General features: G+C 32.2%; 2 protein-coding genes across 3 annotated transcripts; both read right to left on the minus strand.

Moving 5' to 3' along the window:
• Positions 1-2,585: 2,585 nt before the first annotated feature.
• On the minus strand, positions 2,586-5,377 carry LOC108998210 (UDP-galactose/UDP-glucose transporter 4-like). Of its 2 annotated transcripts, XM_018974709.2 has the most exons (7): positions 4,866-5,377; positions 4,473-4,501; positions 4,152-4,353; positions 3,810-4,052; positions 3,594-3,695; positions 3,398-3,505; positions 2,586-2,906 (listed from the first exon to the last, which is right to left on the minus strand). In XM_018974709.2, exons 1-7 carry the CDS (start codon positions 4,989-4,991, stop codon positions 2,634-2,636), a joined length of 1,083 nt encoding a protein of 360 aa, XP_018830254.1. In that variant the 5' UTR covers positions 4,992-5,377; the 3' UTR covers positions 2,586-2,633. The 2 variants fall into 2 exon arrangements, with proteins under 2 accessions (XP_018830254.1, XP_018830255.1); XM_018974710.2 differs by lacking the exon at positions 4,473-4,501 and having other exon boundaries at positions 4,866-4,984.
• A 2,876-nt stretch (positions 5,378-8,253) lies between these two features.
• On the minus strand, positions 8,254-12,065 carry LOC108998234. The gene is made up of 3 exons (XM_018974735.2): positions 11,019-12,065; positions 9,228-9,348; positions 8,254-9,132 (listed from the first exon to the last, which is right to left on the minus strand). The coding sequence occupies exons 1-3, from the start codon at positions 11,736-11,738 to the stop codon at positions 8,594-8,596; spliced, it is 1,380 nt and encodes a 459-aa protein (XP_018830280.1). The 5' UTR covers positions 11,739-12,065; the 3' UTR covers positions 8,254-8,593.
• Positions 12,066-12,659: the final 594 nt, after the last annotated feature.

Below are 12,659 nucleotides of genomic sequence, written 5' to 3' on the forward strand. Positions count from 1 at the left end.
AGCTTTACAATAATTTCCCCAACTTAATTTTTTCATGGGAAAACTTCATGTAATAGTAATAGTAATAGTTTTTCAACTAGTAGTTTCTGTGAAGAGTGAATTTTAGAACAATACCATATCATCATCCTTCCCGTTCCTATACCACCACCATACTCTTACCATTTTCCAGTTTATGTTTATCTGGCAACCTCGGTGGCCGTAATAGATCGACTTTCATGCTAAATGAGGCGGAGAGGGGGTGGGGTGCACAGAAGTGTAAACATACTAAAGTATAACCCGATAGGTTGCATCTCCTATGTTTGTACCCATTTTGTTTTTGAAATGGAAGGTGCTCAGCACTCAGTATCTCATAAACCCTATACTTTCAAAGCCAATCTTTTAGATTTTCGCTTTCAGACAAGATAGATCCTGTTCTTGGTTTTTGTTGAACGTGTTTAATAATAGCGGTTTGATGCATTGGTGTCATGGGCAGGAGATTTGTATTGGCACGGACGATGTGGGGATGGAGTAAATTGGAGGATGATTTTCTTTTCTTTTCTAGAGAGTTGGTTCGTGGTAGTTAATGGTTAGCTGAGATAGATTGCAAACGAGATTTTTGTCACAAAAACTTATCAGATTTTTTATTTATTTTTAAAAAATCATATCTGGAGAAAGAAGTGTTTATAATTTAAAAAAAAAAGGTTTTGAAAAAGAACTAAATCATTCAGTCACCCAATTAATCTTGGTTCTAATAATGGTAATTGTTGGAAGGAATGAACACATATGAATGTCATATCTAGAAAGATTTTTTTTTAAGCGATGCTACTCTGCTGCCTAAGTAACATCACTCAGTGTTACCGATAGTTGCTTTTGCAACTTTTTTTTTTTTTTTTCAGTTTTCTATTCACATTTTTTAATGTATTTAAATATTTTTAAAAAATAAAAAAATACACCAATACACTTAAAATCACTTCTTTTATCATTAAGTAAAAAAAAAAAAAATCTCAGTGTGCGGTCAAATGGAGTGGTAACTTTGGAGTGGCATATTAGTTTTTTTTTTTTAATAGATTTTTTTTTAAAATAAAAGATTTGGTTAATTTTATCATGTTTTTGTGGTAATTTAGTAACTGAAACATTTTTCAAAAGAAAATATTAAGCAAATTTTCTAATGAGTAATGCTAGAGAGAAGTCACTATAATAGTGCACACTTTGCACTCACTGCGTGACTGCTTCTAGTTGATTGTTCTCAACACTTACTTGGAGAGATGTGTGGTCTAGATGATGCCACATCATGTGTACAAAATGAATGCTTCCAATAATGACTTCTATCTATATTTATTCATCCAGAAATTTATCTTTGAGAAATGGGGGGGGGAATTATTATGATGTATATTGTATATTTTGTATAATATACAATATAAAAAATTTTATAAACATATTTTGAAGTACAAAAAAAAGATATTATCAATATATTTATCAATTAGAAATTTATGACGTGCAATAATTGAAGATATATAAAAGTTCCTCTTTTTTAACAAAAATTTAATATATTTGTTGTTTATTAGGAAAAAAAAAAAAAAAAAACATTAGACGGAACACACAGAAGGCAAGTTATGTAAAAAGGATAAAGTCCAAAAAAAATATGAAAAGATTGAAGTTCTTTTGATATATAAAATTTCAAAAAAAAAATCAAGAAAAATCAAAATTTTATAAGATTTTGGGGCTATATTGTGAATTATAATAAAACCAAATTCTATATATTTTTAAGTTTTTCTAAGAAATAATAAGATTGTTATAATTTCTTGGATAGATGAGGAATCTTTCAAAATTATAAAAATTATAGAGTGTCTAAACGTCACTTACTTATTTAAAATAAATAAATAAATATGAAAATTATTTTAAAAATTTTATTTTTTAATAATAGATGTCACTTTCTTGTCTTGTGAGGATAAGAAAATCTGAAAAAGAAAAAGGAGTTGTTAAAACGAGAGGGAAGGAAGTGAGAATGGTCTCAAGGCCTGCATGCACAATTTTCTTTTCACGGTTTGATAAAGAGACAAGAGAGAATCGAAAGGGGTTAAAAGAGAGCAGCGTTCCACGTTGTCGAACATGCATGCAATTGAGCAAACACGTTTGTTAGAGCTGTCACTTTTTGTCGTTTATAATTTGTGGCCACCTTTCAATTTCCTTGTTCCTTCTTTTTTTATTTTTATTTTTTTTAATCTTTATTTCTTACAGAAGACTATTATTTCTCACCACAATAATGAACAGAAACTCTCTCTTAATTTTCATTTTTTCAATTATTATTATTTTTTTATACATCTCATTTTCATAAAATAATAATGATAATAATATTGAAAAAAGATGGAAACCTATACATAAAAAATAATAGCAGCTAGTTAAAATAAAACCTACTCACCTGCTCAAGCCATCAATGAAAACGTACCAAAACTGTGAGCAACCATTACAATGGATTCAATTTATGTAATAGAAAATCCCACAGATTTTAAACCCATTTGTCAAGTACCTCTTTATGACCTGAAATTTCTTTTTCGATCCATACCATGATTTCTAAATCCTAAACTAATTAATTAAAGGGTGCATAATTTTAAAGAATAAAATTATAGAAGTTGCAGTAGTAGTAGTTCTTAACATCAGACCAGAGGCCTTTTTTCTTCATCTTGTTCTACGTTTTCTAGTTCAGTTATCTCCTGCTGATCAGTGCTAGCAGGCTTCTCAATATGGGCACTGGAAGAGGAGGAGGGGGAGGGGGAGGAGACCCTCTTGTTAGGTTTGTTATCAGGCAAGAGCTTCAGTGTGATTCCCATGGCTATCAGCAGAAGTCCAGTCCCATGTTGCTCAGTCAATGGCTTTGTAAATATCATGTATGAAAGTAATAATGTCACTGCCTTCCTTGCTGTTGTCACCTGTGAATCATTATTTTTGGCACCAAAAAAAAAAAAATGAACTCCATATTAAACATTTTAAAACAAGTCTAGGTTCAATTTTTATAAAATTAAAAAAAAAATGTTTACAAAAAAAGTATAAAAGATTGCAATATTGTCTTTGAAATGTCAGCCCAAGTACACTTTATGTTTAGTACATGTTACTGAAAAAAGTCACATGCTACAGGGGGTAGCTAGAGAGTGAGGGGTGGGAGGACTTGTGAAACTACACCATATATTAGCAGCTTGAAATAAAGGGCATTTACTCCCCAAAAGAGTCAGATGTTAGAAAAGAGGGAAAAAAGCACCACCAGTGACACTTATTTTAGCATAAATGCATAATGCATTGATGGAAGTTTTTGAAAGCACAATATATAAAATGGATGGAATTTATTGAACCCATGTCATGAGACCTTATCTTAGCATAAATTGACATAATGGAACAAAGGAAAAAGCTTGTGAGAAGAATGTACCATGGCAGTAGTTGCAGCACCAAAGAGGGCAATGAGGGAGAGGACAGAAACTTGGCCGATAAATGTAGCCATGGCTTCAAACACTAGCACTCCATAAACGTATGGATGCTGCATCATGAAAATGATCAACAAGATCATTAGATCAGCATGCATTATGTAGTTATGGAAAAAAGAAAGAAGCATTTTCCCCTTTTACCTTTGAGCATGAACTCCATGCTTTAAATAATTCTCCAGTTACAAGCATTGGTGGAATCAAGAAAGGCAGGCCGACTACGGTTGAGCAAAACAGCATCTCTGTCTGCACATTTAGATGAAAAAGTAAAAAACTAAATATGAAGGTCATGCTTTCTTCATGAATGCCTTTTTTCACATTTACACACCCAATTAGAAATTAACATGGCATGAAAATCACCTGGCTGGTTTCGGGATTCATGGTGAAGATTGCTTCTTGCAGATTACCCAAAAAGGAATCCATGATTAGAGCACCAGATACCATTATAACACCAATTACACTGAAGTTTGGAGAAGTGTGTGCATCAGCTAAGGTGAAAAGGATCAAACCCACAACCAAGAGTATCGCAGACACGTATTCGTGAAGTGGATATTTCCGCCTCAGACCAGGTATGAATGCACCCATTACCATGACTGGGAGAACCTGAATGCACCCAAAATCATAACAATGAGAAAATATCTTTGAGGACATGGAAATCTATATATAATCAGCTAAAAAAAGTGAATGAATTTGCTTCTTTACCTTTGTGGATTTGAACATAAGCTGTGCAGGGTAGTTCAGGAAAGCCAAGGACCCTTTGGTAAGTCCATGGGAACCCATAAGTACAGCAGAGAGTTTCACATAAGTCTTCCATGGGTTCACCATTTGCTTGGGGGTGAAGCCTTGGAGATAAAGCAGAAACAGGTAGACAAAGCCTTGAACAAATGTGAAATACCAACCATAGCTGGGGAAAAAAAAAAAAAATCATATGAATCCATCATGAATAATTATAGTAAGAAAATCCTTAATTAAAGCTAAGAATCAGAGGTCCCGCATAAAACAGTACTACGATACTCAACTTACCTGAATTGGAGCCTGTTGTACACGTACTCCTAAAGATTATGCAAAGATTATGAATGAATCAGAAACTACTGACAAAAATTATATATCTAAATCAAATTGATTCATTCCGGAAATTACAATCGGTTCAAAAAATCAGGAAAGCTTTTCGTATTAATTCTTTAGCTCGGTTTGATCGGAAACCAAACAGATGCAGTAAAACAATAAAAAACGGCGTACTTCGGCAGCCAAACAGTGAAAAATCAATAAATCCCATGTCAGCAAATTAAAAATAAAATAGAGATATGCAAGAATCCAACGACTTTTTTCTCCCTTGTATCATTTACCGAAACACATTATCAGTCACTGTGACTTACCAAACAGTGGGCCAAATAGCGAGAGAGAAAGAGAGAGTACCTCGCAGATACCATTGACAAGATAGCCAAAGAAGAACCCAGCAGAGCAAATGAGGAACTGTTTCCATTTGGGTCGGTCTGAGAGCGAAATCCCGAACAACGACCGTGCTTGCTCCTCTTTCCTCATTACTTCCGCTTCGTTCCAACAATCACTCACAGACTAACAGGTTCTTTCCCTCGGCCTATTGGGTTTGGGTATCAATCAGAGTGTTCAAATAAATGAAACCATTGGTACGTAAGTTTGATCAAAGACTACCAACACGGCTTCCGGTTCATTTGCATGTTGACCTTCCCACAGAGAGAGAAAAGAGAGGCGGAAAGATGGAAAAAGGTATCTGTTTGATTACACATGTGAAACTCACGAGTATTATGGAAGATTTTTACATTCTAAACTTTGGTCTCAGCTCTCGCATTGCAGTAGAGAGAGAGAGAGAGAGATTTTCTGGCTTTCTGTTGTATAACTATACGATGTGCATTGTGCAGAATGTTTTGGAAGGCTTTGCAGGGGTTATAACCACGCGTGCGTCGAGTGTATGATATGGTTTTGTACACATTAATTTGTGGTAAGAGAACTCGGTAGTCGGTCCCACCTGATACACGTAGGTACTCTCAAAATCTTCCCATTTTTATTTTTTCCTTGAGAAAAAAGGGAAGCGGGTGCAATCAACTTACCAATCCTTCTTACAGTATTCTCGTTGATTTGATCAAAGTCTAATAATAACTAATTTTAGTTAATATGTACTAAAAAAATCATTACATTAGATTAGACATCTCAATAAAATTTGATTTCGTTTGATTACAAACATGAAAGGAAATGAAAAATCTATAATTAATAATGAAATAGTTTGTAAATAATAGTAAATAGTTTGAGTTAAAATTTTTACAGAGTTTTGAAAAAGTAAAAAACAAATTATAAAATTATAAAATATTATCAGAATATAATTTTTTAATATAATTTTTTATTTTGAGATTTTAAAAAGTTAAATTATTATTTGTGTTGTATTTAAAAATTTGAAAAAATTATAATAATTAATTAATAATTAAATGAAAAAAATTGAAAATTGAAAATTAAAAAATATTTATATTTAAATAATATTTAAATGTTAAAATAAAATAAAATGTGATAAAATAAATCGAGATTATATGTGGAATCATTCCGAGCATACGTCTTTTTCGCTTTACAATGTTAGAGTTTGGGTTTAAATATACGACACGTTTTCCAATATAGGCAATCAGCAGATTGCAAAATGAGTGGTTTCCTTGCAAACTGAGTTGGAACTTAATTTTTACATGTTCTGAATTGGAGACCCAAAAAATATCAAACAGGACTCGTGGTTAGTTATAAGATACAGATAAGTATAATGTCGTGTTCTTAAGGTAGTCCTTTTCTTTCTTAATTACATATCCTTTTGCATCTAAAATTACTAAATATGTAGGTCCAGAAAGAGCGACTCCGCACATGCCAATTTCTAAACAATCAAACAAACACTCACTATCATTCTATGCTTCCCAACAAATTAAATACAACTTGCACAATTGAACTATATAATTCCAAACTTATGCCATTTTGCGTCATTTCAATGTCAACATGAGCATGCAGCAAGCAAGCTAGCTTGGGTATTAAAATCCTTGTCGGTGTTAAATAATCACCGTTCATCTCAAAAGTTTAAGATGATACGATACCAAAATATGGGTTTGATATTTCATATGAGTGGATATATAGAACAATCCATTACAAAAAAAATTTAATATTTTAATTGAGAGGTCTCTATCATGCTATTAAAATTTAATGGCAATAGAGATGAATATTGTTATTGAGTCATTTGAAACTTATCATTTAGGTGGTCATCTTGATATAGTATATACCCACGTAGTTTATTAAATAAATATATATTTAAAACAAAAGGACGTCCAAAAATATAAAAAGACTGAAACAGTAGGTAATTCTGATCTCTACTAGCATTTTGTGTTTGTGTTAGCATTATTCATGTTATAATGGTATGCTATTTTGTCCTAAACTTACAATAGACCTACAATTCAAATGGGTTTCATATAATCCGTTATATTTACTCTATAATAAAAGTCAATAAAAGTAAAAGAGATGTTACAACCACAAAGAGAATTTACAAAAGTAAACTCATAAATTGACGTGATTTTATATATTTGATACGTTAGATTAATTTAATATACCACATCGAACTATATCAATTTGTTAATTTATTTTTGTGGGATCTATTTGTGACTAAAGTATTTCTTTAAAAGTTATTTTACAATCTGACGTACTATATCAATACACGTCAATTTACTAATTTTAAATACAAAAACTTACATCATGTTGAATTTACTTTTCAGTTATGGGCCTCATTTGGATGTTGAGATGAAATGAGAAGTCTATGAATAGTAATAAAATGGTTTGAATTAAGATATTTTATTTGGAATTATATTATTATTTTAAAAATTTGGAAAAGTTATAATGATTAAGTAATGATTAAATGATTTGAAATTGAAAAGTATTTGTGTTTGAGTTATATTTACAAATGAAATGAGATGAAATGAAATGAACAGAAAATGAGATGAGATTGAATGGGATGGATTGAGATGACTACCCAAACGAGGGCATTACATCTGTCTTTCCAATATTCAGCAAAAACAGCCTAACTAGAGCACCATGCATTAAGGTCCAAGGTCCAAGGTCCAAGGCCCAATGGCTCTTTGAAAACAACATTCCCTTCATGACTATAACTCTCACATGGTTTTTTGAGATGTGGAAAGATATCCTTGGCCTTCTTTCTTACATGCCATTATCTCAAATCATATTTTCGGAATGGACTAGCTGATGACCTTGCAAACTTGGGAGCTGTGGGTGTGGAGGCTACATTTTCATTTGCTGCTCACTTTTCCAAACACATTTCGGCTTTACATTTTGGATCCATCAGGTTTGCCTCATTTCTGACATTAGATACTGTCTTTCTAGATATTGTTCTAGTTCTACTATATATTTTGCCTGGTTTGCGCCTCTATTTTGGCTTAAGATTTTTTTTTTTTTTAAGTTTAGTTTAATTTTTTTTTTCCTACTAAAAAGTGTATTAATCCGCTAAAAGAGAGGATTGATTAATAAAATTGGATAATATTATAATGTCCCAATGGGGACCCAAGTCACATCTGGGTCTATATTCGGAAATGACTAGTCAATTATATAATTGGACCCCATTAAAAAGAACAATAATTTTTCATTCTCAAACAATGTGAGATCTCATACATACACAGTCTACTGGCCTTATCAGTCAGAATAATGTATCACAAATATCATATTTGATTAGGAAAAAAAATAAAAAAATAAACTTAGTACTTTTTCATTAAGATCTTTTCTGGTAAAAGGACAAAAAAAAAAAAAAAAAATTTGTTCTTCCTTGTTTATTTGCTAAACACAAGATAAGCTTCATGTGATAATGTTGCAAAGACCCTACAAAATTGTGCATGAGCTATGCCTTCAAACGTTAAAAGAATTTCTTCTATCATACGTACATGCCAAAATTGAAATAGTACTAGTACTTGATCTTAGAGAATAAGACCATATCGATAATGATGTTTTGTCACTGAAAAAGTATTAATCCCCATCCATATAACCATCTTCTTTTAAGCATGCATTTCTTGATATGGCATCATCTGATTGGAGCATTAATGTACTTTGGGAAATGCCAGCCGCCATTAGATTATATATAGACATTCTCATCGTAAGAAGAGATCAACAAAAACCTCATCCACCAAGAACTCCAAAACCTGAGTCTCAATTTCCAATGCCACTTCCTTTTGCTCCTCTTCGAATTTGCTCCACATTTCTCTCCTATCCATCTCTCTAACGTAAGCCTCCCTCTTGTGCTGACCTAACCCCCATTCATATAAGTACCCATTATGTTCCCCTCTCATCCAGGCTTTTGCCGTGCTCACCATCTCCCTTTCAAACTCATCATCCTTCTTTGTTTGACATGATTTCTTTGTACTCAACTGTTCAAGAAAGAAATCCAACAGTACTAGTTGTTCCACTTTGGCCTTGCCAATATCTACTTTGACATGATTCACCAGCTCTCTCACCTTCTTTTCAAGTTCATTTGGTTCTTCTTCCTCATCCTCATCATCATTATTATCATGGTGTAATTCTTCAAATTCGGTATTTTCTTCCATTGACATCCATTCCTCTAAGTCGAAAGACTCCGGTTTAGCAAGACTCTCAAACCGCTGGATCTTTTGCATAAGGTTTTGTCTTGTCCCTGTTAAAAAAACATCATGGTTTATGATCAGCATTTTGTTCCTATGAACATAACATATATATGTACGTTATGGCAGATCAGATGGAAGTACTTACTCTCCACACAGGCAAGGCTTCGAGTAAAAGCCGAGGATGGCTCTTCATTCTCCCCAACTTGAAAATCAAGCACTGAAACTGGGCTTTTCTGTTCCTTCTCCTCCAATTCCGACTTTATGATCTGTTACAGCAAATCAAAATTGGTAACAATTTCATGAAAACACTCACTAGAACAGTACTATTAAAATACTGAATATTACACATAAAAGAAATGGGTTGGAGAAACTAATTAATTATTTAGAACCTTTTCAAACATCCTCTCCACTTCTATATAATCTTCCAATTATGTGTGAGTTTAATTATAAAGATTAGAGACTCACGTAAGAAGTCTTCAACCGATATTATAATTAAATTTAGAGGAAGTTTGAATAGTGAGTTACGATGATATGAAAGTTGAAAATTAAATAAAATATTATTATAATATTATTTTTAATTTGAGATTTAAAAAAATTGAATTGTTTATTATAGTTTTGAATCCAAACAAGATTAGGTTGAGTTTGAATGTTGAAGTGAGTTGAGTTGAGTTGAGTTAAGATGATAAAATATTGTTAGAATATTATTTTTTAATATTATTATTATTTTAAGATTTAAAAAAGTTGAATTGTTTATTATATTTTATGTTAGAATTTAAAAAAGTTGTAATGATGAGTTGAGATGGGTTGATGATCCAAACAAGATTAATGTTCTAAAGAATTCAAGAAATATTTTTGCGGAAACAATAACCAATATTATTTAAAAAAAACGACATGTTTATTCGTCAGATTTTGATGTAAGAAGAGCTATTTTTTTCTTAGCTTATGAATCTCAAAATAGAGTTAGGTTTATTTTTTAATGGTTGAAGCCATTGGAACGTACAATGGTACTATGCATGCGTTATCAGTAAATTAATTAGATTCTTGTTGATGACGTGGCATGTTGTTGCAAGTGGAAATTAGAATATTACTTTTTAAATAAGTATATGCTAATTATACATTTAAAAGTAAGGGCAAATAATGTACTAATATTAATTAGACATAATTTTAGTATATATAAGTTATGCGTATTTAATTTAATTTAATTTAATTATTTTTTTATGTGTATCTCATATTTACTCAATTTTATATGTGCAAGAATTACACCCCTAAAATTATATAAATCATTTCTACGTATTATATAGTTTTTATTTAAGAATATGATTAATTTATAGATCGAAAGAAACTTCCTCGTTACTCCCCAACTTCTCTTTTGTCTAATGTGATAAAATTAATTAACTTTAAGCAGTTGTCCCTAATGAGACAAAATTACAAATAAAGAAAGCAATTGACATGAAAAAATGCCATGCAATTCGGTGTTTATGGATAGAAAATACATAGGGAACAAAAAAACATATTGCTTAGTCAAAAAGTATATATAATAATTATTTTGCATTATAATTTGTTGGACCTCCATCCCTATTTTATATATTTATTTTAATCAATGTTATCTTATACTTTTCCGCGACCAGCCCATTAAATATATATTAAATCAGAATTATTTTTATCATCAATAATTATACATGATTTTATTGTTTAAAATAATATATTTAAAGATTAATTCCCATATAAATAATCAAAACGAAGCACCCTCAACAGCAAACAAGCAAATTTTTATTAAAATGAATTCTACTACTTTATTGATATAATTAATTAAAAATAATTATTTTATATTAAAAAAATAATATAATCAATCATATTAATAATATGTAAAAATAATTATATATAGAATTTTTATATTAAAAATTATAAACGCGAGGCACTAAATAATTGTTCTCACCTTGGGTCTTACTTCCATGTCAGCGTAAGTTTCTGTCCCTGCTGTCACCTCCAGGCAATCCCCACCGACAGATGGTAAATATTTTTTACCAACTTTGACCTCGTGTTCACCGCACTCCTTTGACTTACCGTGCCAGCTGGACGACGACAGTAAATACTCGGAGGAGGTGAAGTCGCTTTCGCACCAACTGGAGCCATTGGAGGAAGAACTGCAGGTCGTATTACTACTGTTGGTGGTGGTGCAGTAGTAATGCTGCTGATGATGATGATCATCGGGTGAGGAAGCGACATCCAAGGGCCTAGATTTCTCCTCCACCAAGTCCTTGAACGAGGACCACCGTACGATGTCTTTGACTCTGAACCTGATTTTGGCTCCATCGAGATCGCGAGTGCTCCTACCGGCCTCCTTGCTGCTCGAATAGTACTTCTTTCTCGACAGGAACATCGGAGGGTATTTCTTAAATGCGTTAATCAGGGCTTGGACGGCTGAGATTGTGGCTACTGATGCAGCTTTTGATCGGCTTCTGAGTAACTTCATCGTGTTGTTTGGATTTGAATGGTACTCATGACTGCAAGTAGTACTACTGCATGGCTGTGTAGGAAAGGATTTGAATCCAGCGCCTGAAGGACATGAATCTGAGCTTTCGCTGAGGAAATCTTTCAGCATTCTGGGCTTTTTACGCTTATCATTTGCAGGAGTTTTTCTTTGTTGCACATTCATCTTGTGGATTAGCCTACTATATATGAAGGTTGCAGTAGCTAGAAGAGAAGGTGATCAGAAAGAGAGTGGAAAAATAAGAACATGAGAGAGGGTGTACTGAGAAAGGGAGAGAATGGGAATGAGATTGAGGAAGAGCTAGGGAAGTGAATTTAAAGGGTGAAGAAGGGTGAAGAAGAAAGGGAGAGGTAGCTTCTGGGTGGAGATCTCCAGGTAAGAAGCTCGTGCGCGCGAGAGAGTTATGAAAATATAAAATGATCAGGAAAACGACAAAGTAAGGTAGAAGCGCGGATGCTTCTTGTTTTGTGGGGATTTAAATTAATAGATCAAAGAGAGTGGGATTTAGGAGGTCTGGTCCTATATATGTATGCATGCTGCATGCACTTGAGATTCTCGTCAGAAGTATGTCGTCAGGGAAAAATGGGTTGACTACCTCAGTCCTTGACTGTCATCTGCAGCACTAACGTAGTACTGCATCTATCTATCATCACATGTAATGCTAGCTTTCTTGATTTGAAGCCTCAAAATCCCTACAAATTAATTTTACCATAGCAGAAAGTAACTATATATCAGGGTGATCAGGATGTGATATGTTTTTTTCAAGAAAAATATTTTAATTATAAATAAATTATATAAAAATAAATTTATAAATTGATATGATTTGATATGATATTTTATATTATAAAATTATTTTTATTATAAAATAGATCTAACAGATTTCATAAAATTACAATAATTTATAAATTTATTTTATATAATCTCTTTATGTGTCTAGTAATTCTTTTTTTTCAATACCATTTTCAGCTAAATCAACACAATTTATCAGTGTGAAGTTATATATTTACTGCGCATTGGTTAAAGATGAATTATTAGATATTAATTTGATAAACAATACTTTTTTTTTTTTAATGGACGCCCATCATT

The sequence above is a fragment of the Juglans regia genome, chromosome 12 (genome assembly GCF_001411555.2).
Source record: "Juglans regia cultivar Chandler chromosome 12, Walnut 2.0, whole genome shotgun sequence".
In the NCBI taxonomy this organism is placed as follows: domain Eukaryota; kingdom Viridiplantae; phylum Streptophyta; class Magnoliopsida; order Fagales; family Juglandaceae; genus Juglans; species Juglans regia.